A 25810-nucleotide genomic window follows, 5' to 3' on the forward strand; every position below is an offset into this window, starting at 1 on the left:
AAGGAATAAGTTAGTCCTAAATATTTCAAAAACTAAAAGCATTGTATTTGGGACAAATCATTCACTAAACCTTAAACCTCAACTCAATCTTGTAATGAATAATGTGGACATTGAGCAAGTTGAGGTGACTAAACTGCTTGGGGTAACCATGGATTGTAAACTGTCATGGTCAAACATATTGATACAACATTAGCTAAGATGGGGAGAAGTCTGTCCATAATAAAGCGCTGCTCTGCTTTCTTAACAACGCTATCAACAAGGCATGTCCTACAGGCCCTAGTTTTGTCGCACCTGGACTGCTGTTCAGTCGTGTAGTCAGGTGCCACAAACAGGGACTTAGGAAAATTGCAATTGGCTCAGAACAGGGCAGCACGGCTGGCCCTTAAAAGTACACGGGGAGCTAACATGAATGTAAATCTCTCATGGCTCAAAGTGGAAGAGAGATTGACTTCATCACTACTTGTTTTTGTAAGAAGTGTTGACAAGCTGAATGTACCGAGCTTTCTGTTTAAACTACTAGCACACAGCTCGGACACCCATGCATACCCCACAAGACATGCCACCAGAGGTTTCTTCACAATCCCCAAGTCCAGAACAGACTATAGGAGGCGCACAGTACTACATAGAGCCATGACTACATGGAACTCTATTCCACATCAGGTAACTGATGCAAGCAGTACAATCAGATTTTAAGAAACAGGTAAAAATAAACCTTATGGAACAGCGGGGACTGTGAAGAGACACACACAAAGCATAAGCACACAAGCGCTAGCAAACGCACTCTACACACACGTACATTGTAGTATCGTTGTATGGTGGTATTATACATTTTGTATTGTAGATATGTAGCTGTGTAATAATGTTATGTGATGTACTGTTTTATCTTTTGTTTTATAAACTATGTAATGTAAGTGCCTTAATGTGTTTGGACCCCAGGAAGAGTAGCTGCTGTCTTGGCAGCGGCTAAAGGGATCCCTAATAAATACAAATACAAATGTCTGCTATGTAATAATACAAATGCATTATCTTGAGTTCATATGCATGACAAATTGCAAAAATACTATGCATATTATGCATAAAATGGACTAAATGTAATCATAATTTGTATGAGGCATTGGCTCAACTTGCCCCTGGCCAAATGGCACAATTTACCCCAAAGCAACCATTTTGACTACAAGCTACAAGGATGCACTTTTATGCTATGTTTATGACCTCATATTGTAGCTTATAGAGACCCCAACTGATATATAAAACAGTCTTAAAACGATCTACTTTGGTTTAGATACAAGCATCATGAAACCTATAACACAATAAATTAACTTTGTGAAAATCAATTTTTTGTACCTAACTTCCTTACTACTTTTTCCAAGTGGTTTCTTCCTTCACACACTCCATGAAATGTTGACCTCTTCCTAAATATTTGGTCATATTATACATTTTGTGTATGGTATCCTAGAAACAAGGGGTGGCTCAACTAACCCTTTGGCACCCACTCCCCCCTACTGTTTACTGTCATAGGAGTGATTTAATTCTGTAAGCAAAGATGACAGAGAATGCTTGGGGACATTTAATATTTTTTATTGTACAAGAAAACACACCAAAAAAAACACGAGGTAAAAAATAAGTTACCCCTATAGAGGTCCAGGTTTTCTTTTACATCTTCTGAGCGAAATGCATACAGTTCATGGTTATTTAATCCTATGCCCCTCTTAAGGTAAAGGAGGAAACACCTTAGACGTTTTCAAAACACATTAATATCTATGGTTTTATGTTTGATGACAGCTTTATGTTTGATAGGGGGAGAAATGTCGTCTTTGAAGGTGGTTTTTATATGGGCATGAGTAGGATAAATAAATACTTATTGCGTGGGTTACCATCATGCACACTTTGACAGTGCTATGCAGCAGCCTTCTGACTTCTCTCTATAGCCATCCTCTCAAGGCGCTCTGTGTAGAACCCGTTGAAATCCAACCTATGGAATCAAATTCAAAGCAGTTTTTAACTAGTATTGTAACTGTATCTTAGCATATCCATTCAAGCAACTATCTATAGACCAGGAGTTTCCAACTCCGGTCCTGGAGAGCTACGGGGTATGCAGGTTTTTGTTCCAGCCCGGCACTAACACACCCATCTCCAATAACCAACTTATCAAGGTGTTCAGTCTGGACCTTGCTCAGTTGAATCAGGTGTGTGGGTGCTGAGCAGCAACAAAAGCCTGCGTAGCCAGTATCTCTCCAGTACCAGAGTTGGAGATAGAGTAGTAGACCCACCGGTAGATTATGTTAATCATGCTGTGCTCACAGTCATTGGTGCTATAGACGCTGAGCTTGTCCAGCAGGTCCAGGAGCAGTGTGCTGAAGTTGCTGTCAAACTTGCTGATGGTGGCTTCGAAGCCTGAGTCTGACTGCAGGGCCTCCACGTGCTCTGCTAGGAACTGACAACGGGGAACAACGACATAGGTAAAGGCATTTGCTGATTGGGGAATAGTAATGTTATATTTGATAGATAGTACTTGAGACAGAACACAAACATTAATTGCCACCATTACAATACTATTGTATTTGGTTGTTCTATGTAACATACCCAGGTAAACACATTTGTCATACTTTGATGTTTTATCTTTCAAAGCAATGCTTCAAGTTGTTTATAGTAGTGAGTATCTGCTGTATATGAGTGAGTATGTGTGTTGTTACCTTCGAGGTAAGCCTCTTCCTCTCTTGCTCCACGGTGCGTTCGCTCTGGGTGGGAGGACCCTTCATGGTGCCATGCTCCAGAGACAGACGGTTCATCTCCTGGTCCAGCTTCATGCTCTGGGTGAAGCGCTACACCAGGAAATATACAGACATTTAATAAGGATCAGCAGTGAGAGAGAGACACTGTATAGTCACACTGGGGGGAAAATATATTAGGCTACATATCACAATACTTCTAATGTGCATGAGTTGCATGTATTTTATTTATTTAACTAAAATACCATTACATGTAAGCTACAACAAGCTGCCTTGGAATTCACGGTTTTGTAGTTTGCGTTCCACATCCACTAACCTGCATGCAGTTGGTGAACATGACACACACAGACATAAGCTTGGAGAAGATCTTGAGTAGCTCTGGGTTGGTCAGCATGCAGTCCTTCAGGCAGTTGTCCAGGAAGCTGGTGTGATGACACAGCACGTCGTCTATGTTGGAAGCCTGAGGGAGACAAGATGGACTATATTATGACATTCCTGGTCAATGCAGGGTAGACACTGTCTGGAATGCGGTTTTAACCAATCACCATTCAGGATTAGACCCACCTGTTGTATAAACCGCAGCATGTAGTTATTAGGAGCAATTTAAATGAATGCAATTGAATTGGGACTGGAAAAAACGTTTGACCACAACAATCTTGGGTCAAAGCAAGTAAAGGCTTGTGGCTGACATTTGTAATGGACGCCAGTCTTCTACACTATGCACAGAACAATTATGTTAGAAGTAGCTATAGGCTAATACATGATAGCACTGAATGCTATCAAGGTGAGAAGCAGCCTTGGTTCCTTTCCACTCACAGATTTCAAGTTGTTCTCCATGATGTGCCAGGTGGGCTCCATAACTTCAAACATCATGTAGTACTGGATGTTCTGGACAAAGTTCAGCATGCGCTGTCTCAGGGCAAACGCTGCTGCAAACCTTCAGGGAGGAGGAAACCAGATAGCTCATATAAGAACTTGCTATTCGGAAGTTGGCACTAGAGAAACAAACAAGGAAGTTAAGTGAAGGAGTTTTGTCAACTCACCACTTGGCCCTGTGCAAGGCGTACTGCTTGGCTGTTTTGTTGCTGATCCACACGTTGCACAACAGCCTCTCGACATGTTTGCAGTAAAAAATGTGTCGGAACAGCATCTGGTATCTCGTCAGCGCTTTCCTAGAAAAATACATATTCCGAATCAGAACACATGGTTATAGTATTGGCATTTAGCACGCCCTGGGTTGGGGTCCATGGGGGGTTCTCAATAGATTGAGAAAAGTTACATTAGGGTTGAAAAGTATATTTTTTATCCCATCTTCAAGTGAGCCTTTTTTAGCCTTCATTTAACCAGGAAGTCATACTGAGATCAGAAGATCTCTTTACCAAGGAAGACCTGGCCTTGGATATAGCCCCAGTGTACCTACCTGTTGATGATGAGTGACAGCGGCCACTTGACAATGTAGTCAAAGGAGAAGGCCTCCAGGCCACTGAGGGCCACCTCGGTGGGGTCGGCATTGATGATGGCCTTCTCCTGCTTGGTCTCGATGGCCAGCACCCGCAGCAGTTGGGTGATCACATCATGTGGCATCAGGTCAATCTGGGAAACAGGAACAGAGGGTGGATGGATGAGTTCAGTGTGACGCCCCTCCCAAAACAGTCACATTACATACCAGTTGTTTAACTTAGTCGTTTATATGTATATCCTATAGATAGCAACCCCCCCCCCCCCCAAAAGATATATATAATATTATGTATTTTTTTTAGTTAGAATAGTAATTGTATTTATTATGGATCCCCATTAGCCGCTGCTCTTCCTGGGGTCCAGCAAAATTAAGGCTGTTATACCATTTAAAAAACATTCACAACAGATTTCACAACACATTAAGTGTGTGCCCTCAGGCCCCTCCTCTACTACTACAAATCTACAACACAAAATCCATGTGTATGTGTGTATAGTGCGTATGTTATCGTGTGTCTGTATGCATGTGTCTGTGCCTATGTGTGTGTCGCTTCACAGTCCCCGCTGTTCCATAAGGTGTATTTCTATCTGTTTTTAAAATCTGATTCTACTGCTTGCATGAGTTTCTTGATGTGGAATAGAGTTCCATGTAGCCATGGCTCTATGTAGTACTGTGAGCCTCCCATAGTCTGTTCTGGACTTGGGGACTGTGAAGAGACCTCTGGTGGCATGTCTTGTGGGGTGTGCATGGGTGTCCGAGCTGTGTGCCAGTAGTTCAAATAGACAGCTCGGTGCATTCAACATGTCAATACCTCTCACAAATACAAGTAGTGATGAAGTCAATCTCCTCCACTTTGAGCCAGGAGAGATTGACATGCATATTTTTAATGTTAGCTCTCTGTGTACATCCAAGGGCCAGCCATGCTACCCTGTTCTGAGCCAATTGCAATTTTCCTAAGTCCCTCTTTGTGGCACCTGACCCATCTTAGCTACTGTTGTATCAATATGTTTTGACCATGACAGTTTACAATCCAGGGTTACTCCAAGCAGTTTAGTCACCTCAACTTGCTCAATTTCCACATAATTCATTACAAGATTGAGTTGAGGTTTAGGGTTTAGTGAATGTATTTGGGACAAATCAATGCTTTTAGTTTTTGAAATATTTAGGACTAACTTATTCCTTGTCACCCATTCTGAAACTAACTACAGCTCTTTGTTAAGTGTTGCAGTCATTTCAGTCGCTGTAGTAGCTGACGTGTATAGTGTTGAGTCATCCGCATACATAGACACACTGGCTTTACTCAAAGCAAGTGGCATGTCGTTAGTAAAGATTTAAATAAGTAAGTGCCTAGACAGCTGCCCTGGGGAATTCCTGATTCTACCTGGATTATGTTGGAGAGGCTTCCATTAAAGAACACCCTCTGTGTTCTGTTAGACAATATACACCCCCTGCTATATTATCCACAATCTAGCAGGGGGTGTAAAGCCATAACACATATGTTTTTCCAGCAGCAGACTATGATCGATAATGTCAAAAGCCGCACAGCCCCCACAATCTTATCATCAATTTCTATCAGCCAATCATCAGTCATTTGTGTAAGTGCTGTGCTTGTTGAATGTCCTTCCCTATAAGCGTGCTGAAAGTCTGTTGTCAATTTGTTTACTGTAAAATAGCATTGTATCTGGTCAAACACAATTTTTTCCAAAAGTTTACCAAGTGTTGATAATAGGCTGATTGGTTGGCTATTTCAGCCAGTAAAGGGGGCTATACTATTCTTTGGTAGCGGAATGACTTTTGCTTCCCTCCAGGCCTGAGAGCACACACTTTCTATTAGGCTTAAATTGAAGATATGGCAAATAGTAGAATACACAAGGTGCATAATTTTTTTGTTTCTCTCGTTATTTCAGTCACTGACAGTCACTCAGCCCATGTCAGCTAGCATTTTTTTGATTGGTAAATTAGTCTAGCCAGCTAGCTAAACTTGAAGTAATCATGGTCAAATTACCAACCGGGGGCACCCATTGATTTTGTTAGTCACTCTCACTCACATCAAAGTTTATTGGTCGCATACACAGATTTGCTAATGTTATCACAAGTGCAGTGAAATGCTTATATTTCTAGCTCCAACAGTGCAGTAATACCTAGCAATACATTTTTTTTAACAATAAAAAAAGTTATATAGGATGAGCCATGACTAGAAAACAGTATATACATAAAAGTGGATGAAACAGTATGGGAACATCATTAAAGTGACCAGTGTTCAATGACTAAGTACATAGGGCAGCAGTCTCTTAAGGTGCAGGGTAGAGTACTGGGTGGTAGCCGGCTAGAACAGTGACTAAGGTTCAGGGCAGGGCACTAGGCGGAGGCTGGCAAGTGGTGACTGTTTAACAGACTGATGACCTGGAGATAGAAGCTGTTTCTCATTCTCGGTTCCAGCTTTGATGCACCTGTACTGTCTCCACCTTTTAAATGGTAGCGGGTTGAACAGGCAGTGGCTCGGGTGGCTCGGGTGGCTGAGGTCCTTGATGATCTTCTTGGCCTTCCTGTGACATTGGGTGCTGTAGATGTCCTGGAGGGCAGGCATTGTGCCCCCGGTGATGCGTTGGGCTGACGGCACCACCCTCTGGAGAGCACTGCGGTTGCGGACGGTGCAATTGCGGAACCAGGCGGTGATACAGCCCGACAGGATGCTCTCAATGGTGCATCTGTAGAAGTTTGTGGGGGTCTTCTGGGTCACAACAAATTTCTTCAGCTTCCTGAGGTTAAAGAGGCGCTGTTGCGTCTTCTTCACCACGCTGTCTGTGTGAAGGGACCATTTCAGGTTGTCAGTGATGTGCACGCTGAGGAACTTGAAGCTTATGACCCTCGTCAATGTGGATGGGGGCGTGCTCTCTCTGCTGTCTCCTGTAACCCACAATCAACTCCTTCGTTTTGTTGAAGTCGAGGGAGAGGTTATTTTCCTAGCACCACTCCGCACGGCCTCTCCTCCCTGTAGGCTGTCTCATCGTTGTTGGTAATCAGGCTTACCACTGTTGTGTCATCAGCAAACTTGATGATTGATTTGGAGACGTGCGTGGCCGCGTAGTCATGGGTGAACAGGGAGTACAGGAGGGGGCTGAGCACGCACCCCTGTGGTGCCCCGTGTTGAAGATCAGCGTGGCGGAGGGGTTGTTGCCTACCTTCACCACTTGGGGTCGGCCCGCCAGGAAGTCCAGGACCCAGTTGTTCAGATATAATATTAAAAACATTTATCTCCACTCAATGGCAAAATGTGTAGAATTGCAGAAAATTAACTTTCAAGCTGCTTACGGCCCCCAAAAGGCTAAGGCTGGCTCTGACTGCATGTGTGGGTGTGGGTATGGGTACGCAGACCCGCGAGCCACTGCGGCCCCTCATGATGAGTTCAGATTTTTTGTGGCCCCCATCTCCATCAAAGTTGCCCATCCCTGCTATACAATTGTGATTCTACCCCATGGCAATGTTCTATTACTGTGCTAAAGTGCAGCTATAAGAAATGGTCTAATGCAGTAAACAGCAATGATGCACCATTTGAATAACAAGATCATAAATGACTTAAGATTCACCTCAAAGTAGTCAACAGTGCCCCCAGCTGCTGTAAGCTAACGTTAATATGCTCAGACTAATTTTGGAAAGGTACATGAGCCTATTCATTCATCATAATGCATGCATGAAAGGATATTTCAAATCATACTGTGTACAGTATGTATTTAGGTAATGAACTAAACCCATTTATAAAACGGAACCTGAATGAATAAGGTAACCACTAGATGGTGCTGCTGTTATCAAGATAGCATAAATTCCAGACTGGTACTCATCTAGGATATTTAATCAATAAGAAGGCCAGAGTGGGTGTGGTATATGGCCAACATATCCAGGCTAAGAGCTGCTGTTAGTCACGACGCAACGCAGAGTGCCTGGATACAACCCTTAGCCGTGGTATATTGGCCATATACCACAAACCCCTGAGGTGCCTTATTGCTATTATAAACTGGTTACCAATGTAATTAGAAGAGTAAAAATAAATGTTTTGTCATACCCGTGGTATACCACGGCTTTCAGCCAATCAGCATTCAGGGCTCGAACCACCCAGTTTATAATGTCTCATATACCACGGCTTTTAGCCAATCAGCATCCAGGGCTCAAACAACCCACTTTATAATTACCTTCAGGTCATCTTTGAATGGGTCTGTGTTAGCAGTACTCATCCTCAGAGCCAGCTCTAGCAAGGCCTCCAGTCTGGGAGGGACGATGTCATCCACTGGCTTTTTCAGCTCCTCTTCCGTCAGATCCATGAAATGGACAAAGAAATCTCCCTTGTCCATTAAGAAGTAGTGCTTGATTGACCTAGGAAGAATACATCTCTTAGCATACAACTGAACATACCAAATGAGAAATACCCTATCAAACTATTTATAGTTTATTGTTGTTGTTTACCTAAGTCGTGCGACCAGCTCCTTCTCCTCCATCAGAAAGTCTAGAAGGACCTTACTGGCATAGTAGTAGGATTTTTCTATCTGCTCCACGTAGGCTCTCTCCTTGAGAGTGTAGAGGATCTCCTTAGCATCGGGACAAGTCACATCCCGGCCACACTCTCTCACCACGTTGAGGTATTTCCCTATAGAACAGGATGAGAAAAAACACTAACTCAGACACAGAAAACTCCACAGCAAATGATCAGAACCTTGATACTACTCGTTTTCTACACTATAAAACAACACAGTGAATTGCACTAGCCATTGTCAGGAAGCACTAAAAAGTGATCTGAACAAATCTGATGCAAACAGTATGATGTGTCTTACCTGTACTTAAAATTTTGTCTGCCATTTTCTGAAGAAAGGATGGAATTCTGTGCTGTACGATTGTGTACCGCTGATCCCAATATTTGTCGTTGTAGTCCTCCTGGATCTTCTCTTTCTGTAGCTCATGCTCTTCAACCATGAATTCACTATGAAGCAAATAAAATCACAAAAACATGAACAAAATGAACTAATTGTGTGAAAATCTAAATTGTGTCATAACTCATGTCCAAGTCTGTGACACTATAGAAAAGTACTGATGTGATTAAATGTAAGAAATGTGGGAAATGAGTTGCGCGACAAAAGACTGTACCTGTAAGGGTCCTTGATGATGCCTCTATAGATCCATTTCTCCAGTATCTCAAAGTAAGGGACACTAGCTGCTTTCGTGAGGTAGAGGCACAGTTCCTGGGCCTGACTGTCTCCAGTGTAGTTGAAGGTACGATCGTGAAGGAGGCTCAACGTCGACCCACCCATGCAGTCTCCTTTGTCCACCGAGGAGGCTTTGAGAAACAGTACATGCAACCCACTGATTAAATAGACATCAATAACCTTTGGAGAATTTATTTTAATTCTTTACTATGAGCACTTTTTACTTTGGGAAGTCTGCTACAACATACCACAACCATATCACAATAACCATACCACACACGACCATCACATCCTCATTGCCCACAGGACAAGACAATACCGGCATAATACCTCTGAAAGGTCTATCTAAAAAGCCATAATACAATTTAATGTCCAAAAGTACAATGCAGCTATATCTACCAACCAACCACAATATATATTGTGTGTGTGTGTGTGTGTGTGTGTGTAGGTAATGAACTAAACCCATTTATAAAACAGAACCTGAATGAATAAGGTAACCACTAGATGGGAACACTTAAACAACACAATGTAACTCCAAGTCAATCACACTTCTGTGAAATCAAACTGTCCACTTAGGAAGCAACACTGATTGACAATACATTTCACATGCTGTTGTGCAAATGGAATAGACAACAGGTGGAAATTATAGGCAATTAGCAAGACACCCCCAATAAAGGACTGGTTTTGCATGTGGTGACCACAGACCACTTCTCAGTTCCAATGCTTCCTGGCTGATGTTTTGGTCACTTTTGAATGCTGGCGGTGCTTTCACTCTAGTGCAGGGGTGTCAAACGTACGGCCCGCGGGCCGGATCAGGACCGCAAACGGGTTTAATCCGGCCCGCGAGATGATTTTGAAAAAAATAAAAACGAAAAAAATGTTTTCTTTTCTTTTTTTGTAAAGTATAAAAATGCGCTGCAATTTTTCAATAAAATAAACTGCTGTTCCCAATTGTGTCCACTGGATGGCGCAATAGCAATTGTGTTAAGCAAGCAAACTGTTTATACCGGGGCAGAGCAAGTAGGTCAAGCACGTGCAGCCAATGAGCTACTTTGTTTTGCCCGCGATATTTATTACGGCTTCTACTTTTAACATTATGTGCTTTGGCACCCTCATTGCCCCAATATGTCTCTGTCAAAAAAGAGAAAAGTGGACGCAGAGTGCAGAGTGTTCCAAGAAAAATGGTCATCCTATTTATTCACGGAATTGAATGGGAAAGCTGTATGTTTGGTGTGTTCAGAGCATGTTGCAGTGCTGAAAGAATATAACCTTCGTCACCACTATGTGAGTATTCATGCCGACAAATATGACAACTTTCAAGGACAGCGGAGATGAGAGAAGGTGAATGAACTGTTGGCGGGTCTGAAGAAACAGCAGTCTGTGTTTACTCACAGCCGAGACATCAGTGACGCTGCAGTGAAAGCTAGCTACCTCATTGCTAATGAAATCGCAGTGGCTTCAAAACCATTTAGTGAGGGTGAATTTGTAAAAACATGCATGATGAAGGCAGCGGAGATAGTGTGCCCTGAAAAGCGGCAGGCTTTTGCAAATATCAGCCTGACAAGAAACACAGTTGCAGACAGGATTTCCGATCTTTCAGTGGATTTGGACAGCCAGTTGAAGCAAAAAGTAAAGTCATTTATTGCGTTTTCGGTTGCAATTGATGAAAGCACGGACATTACAGATGTTGCACAACAGGCCATTTTCATCCGCGGAGTTGATGACACATTGACCGTCACCGAGGAGTTCGTGGAGTTGGTGCCGATGACAGATACAACGACAGCAGCTGATATTTTTACCACACTCGTCGGCGCGCTGGTCAGGGTCGGAGTGGACTGGTCCCGCGCTGTCAGCCTGGCTACAGATGGTGCGCCCTCAATGATCGGGAAAAAAGCAGGCGTTGTGACAAAGTTCAGAGAGAAAGTGCAATCTGCAAATGGAGGACGTGATTTTTTGACTTTTCACTGTATTTTGCACCAGGAGGCTTTGTGTTGCAAGTCATTAAAGATGGATAACGTCATGAAGGTGGTCATCCAAACTGTTAATTTCATCCGATCCAGAAGCCTGAATCACCGTCAGTTTGACAGCCTTCTCAGAGAGAAAGACCACATCTATGGCCTGCCATACCACACTGAGGTAAGATGGTTAAGCCGAGGTGCTGTGCTGAGGCGTTTCTTTGATTTACGAGAAGAAATTGAACAGTTCATGGAAGAAAAGGGCAAACCAGTGTTAGAATTTCATTCCGCAGAATGGATGCAGGACCTTGCATTTATGGTGGATGTTACAGAGCACCTGAATAACTTGAACAAACAGCTGCAAGGGCGCAACAAAGTTGTCACGCAGTATTATGACAGCATACGTTCTTTCAAGTTGAAGCTGTCATTGTGGGAGACGCAACTTGCCGGTGGTGATGCAGCTCACTTCCCCTGTCTGAAAAATGTGTGCGCGACCCAACATGTGGCAGACATGAAGCGGTTCAAAGATAAAATAACGGGACTGTTACGGGAGTTTGAGCAACGCTTTCAGATTTATGTTGATGTTTTTATGTTGATGTGCTATTGTTTTTAATTGATTTTATTTGTATATTTAACCTGTTCTTGACTCTGTGGTTCTTGCACTTGTTTGGGGAACAGGATTTCATTATTTTTATCTACATTTCTGCCTGAGAAATGACACCCTGATATAGTTCTGTGATCTGTGATATACTTCTGTGAATCACTGAGGCATTGTGTGTTCTTTGTCCTCAGAATTTTAAATTTAACTTGAGGTGTTTTATGATTAATAGTGATGTTGTGCTTTTGGACACTGTCCTCAGGCTCCAGCTTTATGTTTATATGTTTTTATGTTGATGTGCTATTGTTTTTAATTGATTTTATTTTATTTGTATATTTAACCTATTCTTGACTCTGTGGTTCTTGCACTTGTTTGGGGAACAGGATTTCATTATTTTTATCTACATTTCTGCCTGAGAAATGACACCCTGATATAGTTCTGTGATCTGTGAAACAGTTCTGTTAATCACTGAGGCATTGTGTGTTTGTGTGTTCTTTTTCTTTAGAATTTTCAAATAAACTTGACGTGTTTTATGATTAATAGTGATGTTGTGCTTGTACTATTTTGGACACACTGTCCTCAGGCTCCAGCTTTATGTTGTATGTTGATCGTATTAAAACAAAGAAAACAATCTGAAGTTGTTGTTTTTAAGTTATATATACCATGATTTTTCCGGTCCGGCCCACTTGGGAATAGATTTTCCTCCATGTGGCCCCTGAGCTAAAATGAGTTTGACACCCCTGCTCTAGTGGTAGCATGAGACGGAGTCTACAACCCACACAAGTGGCTCAGGTAGTGCAGCTCATCCAGGATGGCACATCAATGCGAGCTGTGGCAAGAAGGTTTGCTGTGTCTGTCAGCGTAGTGTCCAGAGCATGGAGGCGCTACCAGGAGACAGGCCAGTACATCAGGAGACATGGAGGAGGCCGTAGGAGGGCAACAACCCAGCAGCAGGACTGCTACCTCCGCCTTTGTGCAAGGAGAAGCAGGAGGAGCACTGCCAGAGCCCTGCAAAATGACCTCCAGCAGGCCACAAATGTGCATGTGTCTGCTCAAACGGTCAGAAACAGACTCCATGAGGGTGGTATGAGGGCCCGACGTCCACAGGTGGGGATTGTGCTTACAGCCCAACACCGTGCAGGACGTTTGGCATTTGCCAGAGAACACCAAGATTGGCAAATTCGCCACTGGCGCCCTGTGCACTTCACAGATGAAAGCAGGTTCACACTGAGCACGTGACAGACGTGACAGAGTCTGGAGACGCCGTGGAGAACGTTCTGCTGCCTGCAACATCCTCCAGCATGACCGGTTTGGTGGTGGGTCAGTCATGGTGTGGGGTGGCATTTCTTTGGGGGGCCGCACAGCCCTCCATGTGCTCGCCAGAGGTAGTCTGACTGCCATTAGGTACCGAGATGAGATCCTCAGACCCCTTGTGAGACCATATGCTGGTGCGGTTGGCCCTGGGTTCCTCCTAATGCAAGACAATGCTAGACATCATGTGGCTGGAGTGTGTCAGCAGTTCCTGCAAGAGGAAGGCATTGAGGCTATGGACTGGCCCGCCCGTTCCCCAGACCTGAATCCAATTGAGCACATCTGGGACATCATGTCTCGCTCCATCCACCAACGCCACGTTGCACCACAGACTGTCCAGGAGTTGGCAGATGCTTTAGTCCAGGTCTGGGAGGAGATCCCTCAGGAGACCATCTGCCACCTCATCAGGAGCATGCCCAGGCGTTGTAGGGAGGTCATACAGGCACGTGGAGACCACACACACTACTGAGCCTCATTTTGACTTGTTTTAAGGACATTACATCAAAGTTGGATCAGTCTATAATTTTAATGGTAGGTTTATTTGAACAGAGAGAAAGAATAACAACAAAATTCAGAAAAATGCATGTCAAAAATGTTATGTGATTTGCATTTTAATGAGGGAAATAAGTATTTGACCCCCTCTCAATCAGAAATATTTCTGGCTCCCAGCTGTCTTTTATACAGGTAACGAGCTGAGATTAGGAGCACACTCTTAAAGGGAGTGCTCCTAATCTCAACTTGTTACCTGTATAAAAAGACACCTGTCCACAGAAGCAATCAATCAATCAGATTCCAAACTCTCCACCATGGCCAAGACCAAAGAGCTCTCCAAGGATGTCAGGGACAGGATTGTAGACCTACACAAGGCTGGAATGGGCTACAAAACCAACGCCAAGCAGCTTGGTGAGAAGGTGACAACAGTTGGTCTGGGGCTCCATGCAAGATCTCACCTCGTGGAGTTGCAATGATCATGAGAACAGTGAGGAATTGTCCCAGAACTACACGGGAGGATCTTGTCAATGATCTCAAGGCAGCTGGGACCATAGTCACCAAGAAAACAATTGGTAACACACTACGCCGTGAAGGACTGAAATCCTGCAGCGCCCGCAAGGTCCCCCTGCTCAAGAAAGCACATATACAGGCCCGTCTGAAGTTTGCCAATGAACATCTGAATGATTCAGAGGAGAACTGGGTGAAAGTGTTGTGGTCAGATGAGACCAAAATCGAGCTCTTTGGCATCAACTCATGACCCCAAGAATACCATCCCCACCGTCAAACATGGAGGTGGAAACATTATGCTTTGGGGGTGTTTTTCTGCTAAGGGGACAGGACAACTTCACCGCATCAAAGGGACGATGGACGTGGCCATGTACCATCAAATCTTGGGTGAGAACCTCCTTCCCTCAGCCAGGGCATTGAAAATGGGTCGTGGATGGGTATTCCAGCATGACAATGACCCAAAACACACGGCCAAGGCAACAAAGGAGTGGCTCAAGAAGAAGCACATTAAGGTCCTGGAGTGGCCTAGCCAGTCTCCAGGCCTTAATCCCATAGAAAATCTGTGGAGGGAGCTGAAGGTTCGAGTTGCCAAACTTCAGCCTCGAAACCTTAATGACTTGGAGAAGATCTGCAAAGAGGAGTGGAACAAAATCCCTCCTGAGATGTGTGCAAACCTGGTGGCCAACTACAAGAAACGTCTGACCTCTGTGATTGCCAACAAGGGTTTTGCCACCAAGTACAAAGTCATGTTTTGCAGAGGGGTCAAATACTTATTTCCCTCATTAAAATGCAAATCAATTTATAACATTTTTTACATGCGTTTTTCTGGATTATTTTGTTGTTATTCTGTCTCTCACTGTTCAAATAAACCTACCATTAAAATTATAGACTGATCATGTCTTTGTCAGTGGGCAAACGTACAAAATCAGCATCGGGATCAAATACTTTTTTCCCCTCACTGTAGTTTTGATGTCTTCACTATTATTCTACAATGTAAAAAATAGTAAAAATAAAGAAAAACCCTTGAATGAGTAGGTGTGTCCAAACTTTTGACTGGTACTGTATATATGATGCATAAGGATCATACACTGAGTGTATAAAGCATTATGAACACCTGCTCTTTCCATGACAGACTGATCAGGTGAATCCAGGTGAAAGCTATGATCCCTCATTGAGGTCACCTATAAATCCACTTCTAATCAGTGTAGATCAGGGGTGTCAAACGTACGGCCCGCGGGCCGGATCAGGCCCGCAAACGGGTTTAATCCGGCCCGCGAGATGATTTTGAAAAAAAAAAAAAAAACTATTTTTTTTGTAAAGTAGAAAAATGCGCTGCAATTTTTCAATAAAATAAACTGCTGTTCCAATTGCGTCCACTGGATGGCGCAATAGCAATTGTGTTAAGCAAGCAAACTGTTTATACCGGGGCAGAGCAAGTAGGTCAAGCACGTGCAGCCAATGAGCTACTTTGTTTTGCCCGCGATATTTATTACGGCTTCTACTTTTAACATTATGTGCTTTGGCACCCTCATTGCCCCAATATGTCTCTGTCAAAAAAGAGAAAAGTGGACGCAGAGTGCAGAGTGTTCCAAGAAAAATTGTCATCCTATTTATTCACGGAATTGAATGGGAAAGCTGTATGTTTGGTGTGTTCAGAGCATGTTGCAGTGCTGAAAGAATATAACCTTCGTCACCACTATGTGAGTATTCATGCCGACAAATATGACAACTTTCAAGGACAGCGGAGATGAGAGAAGGTGAATGAACTGTTGGCGGGTCTGAAGAAACAGCAGTCTGTGTTTACTCACAGCCGAGACATCAGTGACGCTGCAGTGAAAGCTAGCTACCTCATTGCTAATGAAATCGCAGTGGCTTCAAAACCATTTAGTGAGGGTGAATTTGTAAAAACATGCATGATGAAGGCAGCGGAGATTGTGTGCCCTGAAAAGCAGCAGGCTTTTGCAAATATCAGCCTGACAAGAAACACAGTTGCAGACAGGATTTCCGATCTTTCAGTGGATTTGGACAGCCAGTTGAAGCAAAAAGTAAAGTCATTTATTGCGTTTTCGGTTCCAATTGATGAAAGCACGGACATGACAGATGTTGCACAACTGGCCATTTTCATCCGCGGAGTTGATGACACATTGACCGTCACCGAGGAGTTCGTGGAGTTGGTGCCGATGACAGATACAACGACAGCAGCTGATATTTTTACCGCACTCGTCGGCGCGCTGGACAGGGTCGGAGTGGACTGGCCCCGCGCTGTCAGCCTGGCTACAGATGGTGCGCCCTCAATGATCGGGAAAAAAGCAGGCGTTGTGACAAAGTTCAGAGAGAAAGTGCAATCTGCAAATGGAGGACGTGATTTTTTGACTTTTCACTGTATTTTGCACCAGGAGGCTTTGTGTTGCAAATCATTAAAGATGGATAACGTCATGAAGGTGGTCATCCAAACTGTTAATTTCATCCAATCCAGAAGCCTGAATCACCGTCAGTTTGACAGCCTTCTCAGAGAGAAAGACCACATCTATGGCCTGCCATACCACACTGAGGTAAGATGGTTAAGCCGAGGTGCTGTGCTGAGGCGTTTCTTTGATTTACGAGAAGAAATTGAACAGTTCATGGAAGAAAAGGGCAAACCAGTGTTAGAATTTCATTCCGCAGAATGGATGCAGGACCTTGCATTTATGGTGGATGTTACAGAGCACCTGAATAACTTGAACAAACAGCTGCAAGGGTGCAACAAAGTTGTCACGCAGTATTATGACAGCATACGTTCTTTCAAGTTGAAGCTGTCATTGTGGGAGACGCAACTTGCCGGTGGTGATGCAGCTCACTTCCCCTGTCTGAAAAATGTGTGCGCGACCCAACATGTGGCAGACATGAAGCGGTTCAAAGATAAAATAACGGGACTGTTACGGGAGTTTGAGCAACGCTTTCAGATTTATGTTGATGTTTTTATGTTGATGTGCTATTGTTTTTAATTGATTTTATTTGTATATTTAACCTATTCTTGACTCTGTGGTTCTTGCACTTGTTTGGGGAACAGGATTTCATTATTTTTATCTACATTTCTGCCTGAGAAATGACACCCTGATATAGTTCTGTGATCTGTGATATACTTCTGTGAATCACTGAGGCATTGTGTGTTTGTGTGTTCTTTGTCCTCAGAACTTTCAAATAACTTGAGGTGTTTTATGATTAATAGTGATGTTGTGCTTTTGGACACTGTCCTCAGGCTCCAGCTTTATGTTTATATGTTTTTATGTTGATGTCCTATTGTTTTTAATAGATTTTATTTTATTTGTATATTTAACCTATTCTTGACTCTGTGGTTCTTGCACTTGTTTGGGGAACAGGATTTCATTATTTTTATCTACATTTCTGCCTGAGAAATGACACCCTGATATAGTTCTGTGATCTGTGAAACAGTTCTGTTAATCACTGAGGCATTGTGTGTTTGTGTGTTCTTTTTCTTTAGAATTTTCGAATAAACTTGACGTGTTTTATGATTAATAGTGATGTTGTGCTTGTACTATTTTGGACACACTGTCCTCAGGCTCCAGCTTTATGTTGTATGTTGATCGTATTAAAACAAAGAAAACAATCTGAAGTTGTTGTTTTTAAGTTATATATACCATGATTTTTCCGGTCCGGCCCACTTGGGAATAGATTTTCCTCCATGTGGACCCTGAGCTAAAATGAGTTTGACACCCCTGGTGTAGATGAAGGGGAGGAGACAGGTGAAATAATGATTTTAAGTCTTGAGACAACTGAGACATTGATTGTGTATGTGTGCCATTCAGAGGGTGAATGGGCAAAACAAAAAATGGAAGTGCCTTTGAATGGGGTATGGTTGTAGGTGCCAGGCGCACCGGTTTGTGTCAAGACTGCAATGCTGCTGGGTTTTTCACGCTTAACAGTTTCCTGTGTGTATCAAGAATGGTCCACCACCCAAAGGACGTCCAGCCAACTTGACAAAACTGTAGGGAGCATTGGAGTCAACATGGGCCAGCATCCCTGTGTAATGCTTTCGACACCTTGTAGAGTCCATGCCCCAACGAATTGAGGCTGTTCTGAGGGCAAAAGGGGCGGGTGTAACTCAATATTAGGAAGGTGTTCCTAATGTTTGGTATACTCAGTTTATATATATATGTTTTGTATGATCATGACAGCTTTACCAATGGAGGCTAAGATCTCCATGGTCCTCATGGTGGGCTGGATGTAGAACCAGAGCTTCTGCAGGGAGAGCATGTCCTGCCTGTGGAGGTGCTCCAGCTGGGTCACCAGGATCAGGTACTCCTTCATCAGGGTCCTCATGGCCGCCGTCAGGGCGTGGTTCACCTGGCCATACTCAAAGGACGACTTCTCCTCAGTGAAGCTGCCAGACAAAATACAAATAAATTGTTTGACAACCCAATGCACATGACACATCTCCAGATGGTGTAAGGATTACAACGTGAGTCCCGCAGAGACAAAGCAAGGTTAAGTTGCTAGACTGAGTGTACAAATCATTAGGAACACCGGCTCTTGCCATGACATAGACTGACCAGGTGAATCCAGGTGAAAGCTATGATCCCTTATTGATGTCACTTGTTAAATCCACTTTAATCAATGTAGATGAAGGGGAGGAAACAGGTTAAAGAAGGATTAAGCCTTGAAACAATTGAGACATGGATTGTGTATGTGTTCCATTCAGAGGGTGAATGGGCAAGACAAAATATTTAAGTGTCTTTGAAAAGGGTATGGTAGTAGGTGCCAGGCGCACCGGTTTGTGTCAAGAACTGCAACGCTGCTGGGTTTTTCACACAACAGTTTCCCATGTGTATCAAGAATGGTCCACCACCCAAAGGTCATCCAGCCAACTTGACACAACTGTGAGAAGCATTGGAGTCAACATGGGCCCGCATCCCTGTGGAACACTTTGGACACGTTGTAGTCCGTGCCCAGACGAATTGAGGCTGTTCTGAGGGCAAAAGGGGGTGTAATTCAATATTAGGAAGGTGTTTTTAATGTTTTGTACACTCAGTGTATATTTCCTTGTTAAAGTTCACTCACCGTGTTATAGTAGAGTAGTATGAGGAGACTGGTAATATCCTATTGACCAGCTCCTTGATGGACATGTCAAGGGTGGGGTCAACGATGAAGGAGCGGTTCTGCCTCCCGAGGACAGGCTGGGCTGTGATGTCTCTGCCGTCCACACCGATCAGCACAAACAACAGATCTTCAACCAGCGCATGCTCCTGAGCTGGCAGGGGCATTGTACCTGATCATAAAACACCAAAGAGATTATTTGAGGGATGCTCATCCTCATAACCACTTAACGTACCAGGTACATTTTCACACATTTTGTTATTGCATACTGTACATAAAAATGAGCAGTCACTCAGTCAGTGAAACTACAGTGCCTTCAGAAAGTATTCACACCCTTTAACTTTTTCCACATTTTGTTGTCTTGCAGCCTGAATTTAAAATAGATTAAATTGATATTTTGTGGCACTGGCCTACACACAATACCCCATAATGTCAAAGTGGAATCAAAGGGTCAAAGGGCCCCGTGTGGCTCAGTTGGTAGAGCATGGGGCTTGCAACGCCAGGGTTGTGGGTTCGTTTCCCACGGGGGGCCTGTATGAAAAATGTATGCACTCACTAACTGTATGTCGCTCTGGATAAGAGCGTCTGCTAAATGACTAAAATGTCAAATGTAAATGGAATGTTGTTTTTAGAAATTGTCACAAATTCAATAAAAAACAAAAAGCTGAAAAGCCTTGAATCAATATGTATTCAACCCCTTTGTTATGGCAAGCCTAAATAAGTTTAGGAGTAAAAATTTGCTTAAAACAAGTCACATAATAAGTTGCATTGACTCACTCTGTGTGCAATAATAGTGTTTAACATGATTTTTGAATGACTACGTCATCTCTGTACCCTACACATACAAGTATCTGTAAAGTCCCTCAGTCGAGTGAATTTCCAACACAGATTCAACCACAAAAACTAGGGAGGTTTTCCAATGCCTCGCAAAGAAGGGTGCCTATTGGTAGATGGGTACAAACATTCAATGTCTGCTTTTTTATCACTTTGAGCATGGTGAAGTTATGAATTACACTTTGGATGGCATATCAATACACGCAGTCACTACAAAGATACAGGCGTCCTTCCTAACTCAGTTGCCAGAGAGGAAGGAAACCGCTCAGGGATTTCACCATGAGACCAATGGTGACTTTGAAACACATACAGTGGGGGAAAAAAGTATTTAGTCAGCCACCAATTGTGCAAGTTCTCCCACTTAAAAATATGAGAGAGGCCTGTAATTTTCATCATAGGTACAGGTCAACTATGACAGACAAAATGAGGGAAAAAAATCCATTAAATCACATTGTAGGATTTTTAATGAATTTATTTGCAAATTATGGTGGAAAATAAGTATTTGGTCAATAACAAAAGTTTCTCAATACTTTGTTATATACCCTTTGATGGCAATGACACAGGTCAAACGTTTTCTGTAAGTCTTCACAAGGTTTTCACACACTGTTGCTGGTATTTTGGCCCATTCCTCCATGCAGATCTCCTCTAGAGCAGTGATGTTTTGGGGCTGTCGCTGGGCAACACAGACTTTCAACTCCCTCCAAAGATTTTCTATGGGGTTGAGATCTGGAGACTGGCTAGGCCACTCCAGGACCTTGAAATGCTTCTTACGAAGCCACTCCTTCGTTGCCCGGGCAGTGTATTTGGGATCATTGTCATGCTGAAAGACCCAGCCACGATTCATCTTCAATGCCCTTGCTGATGGAAGGAGGTTTTCACTCAAAATCTCACGATACATGGCCCCATTCATTCTTTCTTTTACACGGATCAGTCGTCCTGGTCCCTTTGCAGAAAAACAGCCCCAAAGCATGATGTTTCCACCCCCATGCTTCACAGTAGGTATGGTGTTCTTTGGATGCAACTCAGCATTCTTTGTCCGCCAAACACGACGAGTTGAGTTTTTACCAAAAAGTTATATTTTGGTTTCATCTGACCATATGACATTCTCCCAATCCTCTTCTGGATCATCCAAATGCACTCTAGCAAACTTCAGACGGGCCTGGACATGTACTGGCTTAAGCAGGGGGACACGTCTGGCACTGCAGGATTTGAGTCCCTGGCGGCGTAGTGTGTTACTGATGGTAGGTTTTGTTACTTTGGTCCCAGCTCTCTGCAGGTCATTCACTAGGTCCCCCCGTGTGGTTCTGGGATTTTTGCTCACCGTTCTTGTGATCATTTTGACCCCACGGGGTGAGATCTTGCGTGGAGCCCCAGATCGAGGGAGATTATCAGTGGTCTTGTATGTCTTCCATATCCTAATAATTGCTCCCACAGTTGATTTCTTCAAACCAAGCTGCTTACCTATTGCAGATTCAGTCTTCCCAGCCTGGTGCAGGTCTACAATTTTGTTTCTGGTGTCCTTTGACAGCTCTTTGGTCTTGGTCATAGTGGAGTTTGGAGTGTGACTGTTTGAGGTTGTGGATAGGTGTCTTTTATACTGATAACAAGTTCAAACAGGTGCCATTAATACAGGTAACGAGTGGAGGACAGAGGAGCCTCTTAAAGAAGAAGTTACAGGTCTGTGAGAGCCAGAAATCTTGCTTGTTTGTAGGTGACCAAATACTTATTTTCCACCATAATTTGCAAATAAATTCATTAAAAATCCTACAATGTGATTTTCTGGAATTTTCTTTCTCAATTTGTCTGTCACAGTTGACGTGTACCTATGATGAAAATTACAGGCCTCTCTCATCTTTTTAAGTGGGAGAACTTGCACAATTGGTGGCTGACTAAATACTTTTTTCCCCCACCGTACATAAGAGAAAAGTAAAAGAGTTGAAGTCTCAACTAGCTGCCCAACAATCGATCTTTACAAGGCCCGGCTCAAAATCAAAGGCAGCCACGATTGCATCATTCCGGGCGAGTCGCATACTAGCAAAGCACAAGAAACAGTTCCATGATGGAGAAATTGTAAAAGAGGCCTTTTTAGACGCAGCAGAATCATTGTTTGATGATTTCAAAAATAATTTCCGCTATTAAGGATGTTTAGCGATCCAGAAAAACTTGTACACGGCGCTGTGAAATGATGGATGAGGATTTGAGGGAGCATCTTAAAAATGACTTTGCGATCCTGGAACCTGTGGCAACATTTATGTGCTTTCCGGTTGGTATGGAAGTTAATGTTGACGAAATTGCAACAAAAATTGCATCATTGTTTCACAAGGAGACATCAGCCTTTGAGAGTGAAATTTTGACTCTGCAAAGCGACCTCCAAATCAAATCGAGGGAACACTTTTGGAACCTTATCGTGGAGGAAAAATATCCAAACATGACAAAAGTTGCCATGTACTTGACAGCATTATTTGGATATACCTACCTTTCGAGTCAGCATTTTCAGACATGAAGATCATCTAGTCAAAATACCGGTCCACTCTAACAGATGATCACCTGGACACCTGCTTGAGGCTAGCAATCAGTAGCTACAACCCAGACTATGCAAAGCATGCAGTGCAAGTCATCCAATCAATAAGGTGAAAAGCGTTAGGAAGAGGGTGGAAAAAGTAGATCCTATTCAACTTAAGTCTGGGCACCCCTGCTGTACAGAATACAAATATTCCAAAACATGCATCCTGTTTGCAACAAAGCACTAAAGTAATACTGCAAAACATGTGGCAAAGCAATTCACTTTATGTCCTGAATACAAAGTGTTATGTTTGGGGAAAATCCAATACAACACATTACTGAGTACCACTCTCGATATTTTCAAGCATAGTGGTGGCTGCATTATGTTATGGGTATGCTTGTAATCATTAAGGACTGGGGAGTTTTTGAGGATAAAAACGAAACGGAATGGAGTTAAACCCAGGCAAAATCCTAGAGGAAAACCTTGTTCTGTCTGCTTTCCACTAGACACTGGGAGATGAATTCACCTTTCAGCAGGACAATAACCTACAACACAAGGCCAAATTTACACTGGAGTTGCTTACCAAGAAGACAGTGAATGTTCCTAAGTGGCCGAGTTACAGTTTTGACTTAAATCTGCTTGAAAATCTATGGCAAGACTTAAATGGTTGTCTAGCAATGATCAACAACCAACTCCCGAGTGGCGCAGTGGTCTAAGGCACTGCATCGCAGTGCTAGCTGTGCCACTAGAGATCCTGGTTCGAATCCAGGCTCTGTCGTAGCCGGCCGTGACCGGGAGACCCATGGGGTGGCGCACAATTGGCACAGCGTCGTCCAGGGTAAGGGAGGGGATGGCCGGCAGGGATGTAGCTCAGTTGGTAGAGCATGGCGTTTGCAACGCCAGGATTGTGGGTTTGATTCCCAGGGGGGGCCAGTATAAAAAAATAAAAAATAATGTATGCACTCAATAATGTAAGTCGCTCTGGATAAGAGCGTCTGCTAAATGACGCAAATGTAATGTAAATGTAATTTGGCAGAGCTTGAAGAATTTATAAAATATTAATGTGCAATCCAGGTGTGCAAAACTCTTAGAGACTTACCCAGAAAGACTCACAGCTGTAATCGCTGCCAAAGGTGATTCTAACATGCATTGACTCAGGGGTGTGAATACTTATGTAAATGAGATATTTCTGTATTAATATTTTAAATAAATTAGCAAACATTTCTAAAAACATGTTTTCACTTTGTCATTATGGGGTATTGTCTGTAGATAGGTGAGACAAATAATCAATTTTGAATTCAGGCTGTAACTACAAAATGTGGAATAAGTCGAGGGGTATGAATACTTTCTGAAGGCACTGTATGCATGAACTTCATGAAATATATCAAAATGTGTCAAAGTGAGACATATGAGTAACATTTATACCAATGGCCACTGCTGGGTCTCCTGCTGGTGTGGTACCGGTGATGAAGTCCCCAATCAGAGCAGGCCGGTCATACACCCAGTTTGGAAACACCGGGTTGGGCTGAGTGGGGTTCTTTTTGTTGTGTCTGTCCCTTAGCATCTTTCGTGTGACTTCAGCCGACTGCAAAGATGGAGGAAAAGTAGTAGAACTTAGATGTATTCAACTCTAGCCTTTTCAAAACGATTTGGTCCAGCCCTCTTGAAGTAGTCATACGCGGCGGGCCAGGAGCTTTTCCTGAATACATGACTTCACCAGGAAAAACTCCAGACCCTAGTTTACAACTATGTAACAGACTATAAATAGGGCATCAGGGTTTTTTTCCTGGTCAGGAAGAAAATATCCTGGCCCTAATAAGTAACCTTTAAATTACATGAGTACATACCTGGGGCACGTTGGAGCTGGCAGTGACGTTCCCCAGCTTCTTGCGCAGCTCTTCCAGTTCCTGCATTGACATCTTGGTGCTAGTTGGAGGGATAGCAAAGGTTGTGCTTGTACTTGATGTCGCATTACCAGATGCTTCAGACCTTTCTTTGGCATTCTGTTGCAGACATTGGAGTGTCTGAAAAATATCAACACACAACACATTGTTATTGGGACAAATACACAATACTGTACTGTACTTTAAATTAAACAGCGTAGGAATTGTCAGCATCTGAATAACATTAGATGTGAAATGATTACCTCTTTGTCCTCGCTAAGCTTTGATAGGAGGTAGACCAGTGGGTCTAGGTTGCGGACATTTTTTGACTTGAGCTCCTCGTATTTCCTTAGGAAGTCCTCTGGCGTCTTTGAATACTCTACTATTTTGACCTGTGAATGAAAGTTTAATTACCGGTAGTCAAGGATATTGGTAGGAAGCGCATAGGAAAAGCATAAACCTTTACAATATTTGCCAATAATTTCCCCATCAATCACCTTTGCACTGTGTGCAGAGACTGTTGTGGTGACATATGGTGTCCTGTTCTTCTGCAGTAGATCAATATACACTTCTGCTCCATCACCTCCTCGCACATGAAGCAGACTGAGCAGCTCGTTGACGTCATGATGTATACGAAACTCACTCATGGCTCAGGCTGCTGAAATGAGAAAGGTAAATAATCAATCCTCTGTCAAGTTCAACTCTCTAATAGTTAGCTTATCAGTTTAATAATGACAATGGCAGTTAAAAGTTAAAGCATGCAAACGTATAAATGAATGTGGCTAATTGCTATCTATCAAAACTGATGATGCTTCAGATTCTAGTGGCTGCCCTTTATGGCTTTAGTATAACGAATTGAGCTGGCTAGACCACATAGCTAGTTAGCTAGTTTAATAATGCTCTCGGAAAAAAAGTATATTTCCTTAACTAGCTAGTTATGAAGCTAGCTTGGTGGTCTTCAAATTGACCCAATAGATAGATAGCTAACTAACTAGCCAGCCACTTTTAGCAAGCAAGCTAGCTAGCTAAACTAGAGTAGGGTCTGAAAATAGAGATGATAGCAAACAATTTAGCTACCTGGCTAGCTATATAAACGGAATCTTGAAATGTATTCTCTGGAAACACTTAGTAAGTAAAGCATGATTAAAAACATTCAAAATTGATAGCACATTACCTGAAGCCTCTGTTGACTAACAAGCAGTTACCGCCAACTGTCTGGCAACACAAGTTACACAACATGTACTGTGTTTCATATT

At 43.0% G+C, this 25810-nt stretch overlaps 1 protein-coding gene across 4 annotated transcripts; it reads right to left on the reverse strand.

The window, feature by feature from the left end:
* Positions 1-1562: 1562 nt before the first annotated feature.
* On the reverse strand, positions 1563-25807 carry LOC311136355 (gamma-tubulin complex component 2-like). 4 transcript variants are annotated; one of them, XM_084170462.1, is made up of 18 exons: positions 25729-25807; positions 25052-25212; positions 24818-24946; positions 24519-24695; positions 24097-24256; positions 19299-19506; positions 18422-18621; positions 9319-9508; positions 9009-9154; positions 8644-8824; positions 8373-8553; positions 4150-4322; positions 3773-3901; positions 3546-3666; positions 3046-3189; positions 2694-2822; positions 2302-2434; positions 1563-1972 (listed from the first exon to the last, which is right to left on the reverse strand). In XM_084170462.1, exons 2-18 carry the CDS (start codon positions 25199-25201, stop codon positions 1923-1925), a joined length of 2601 nt encoding a protein of 866 aa, XP_084026588.1. In that variant the 5' UTR covers positions 25202-25212; positions 25729-25807; the 3' UTR covers positions 1563-1922. The 4 variants fall into 4 exon arrangements, with proteins under 4 accessions (XP_084026588.1, XP_084026586.1, XP_084026589.1 ...); XM_084170460.1 differs by having other exon boundaries at positions 2271-2434; XM_084170463.1 differs by having other exon boundaries at positions 25052-25209; positions 25729-25790.
* Positions 25808-25810: the final 3 nt, after the last annotated feature.

This window comes from Coregonus lavaretus (assembly GCF_964263955.1).
Source record: "Coregonus lavaretus genome assembly, chromosome: 1".
NCBI classification, from domain to species: Eukaryota; Metazoa; Chordata; class Actinopteri; order Salmoniformes; family Salmonidae; genus Coregonus; species Coregonus lavaretus.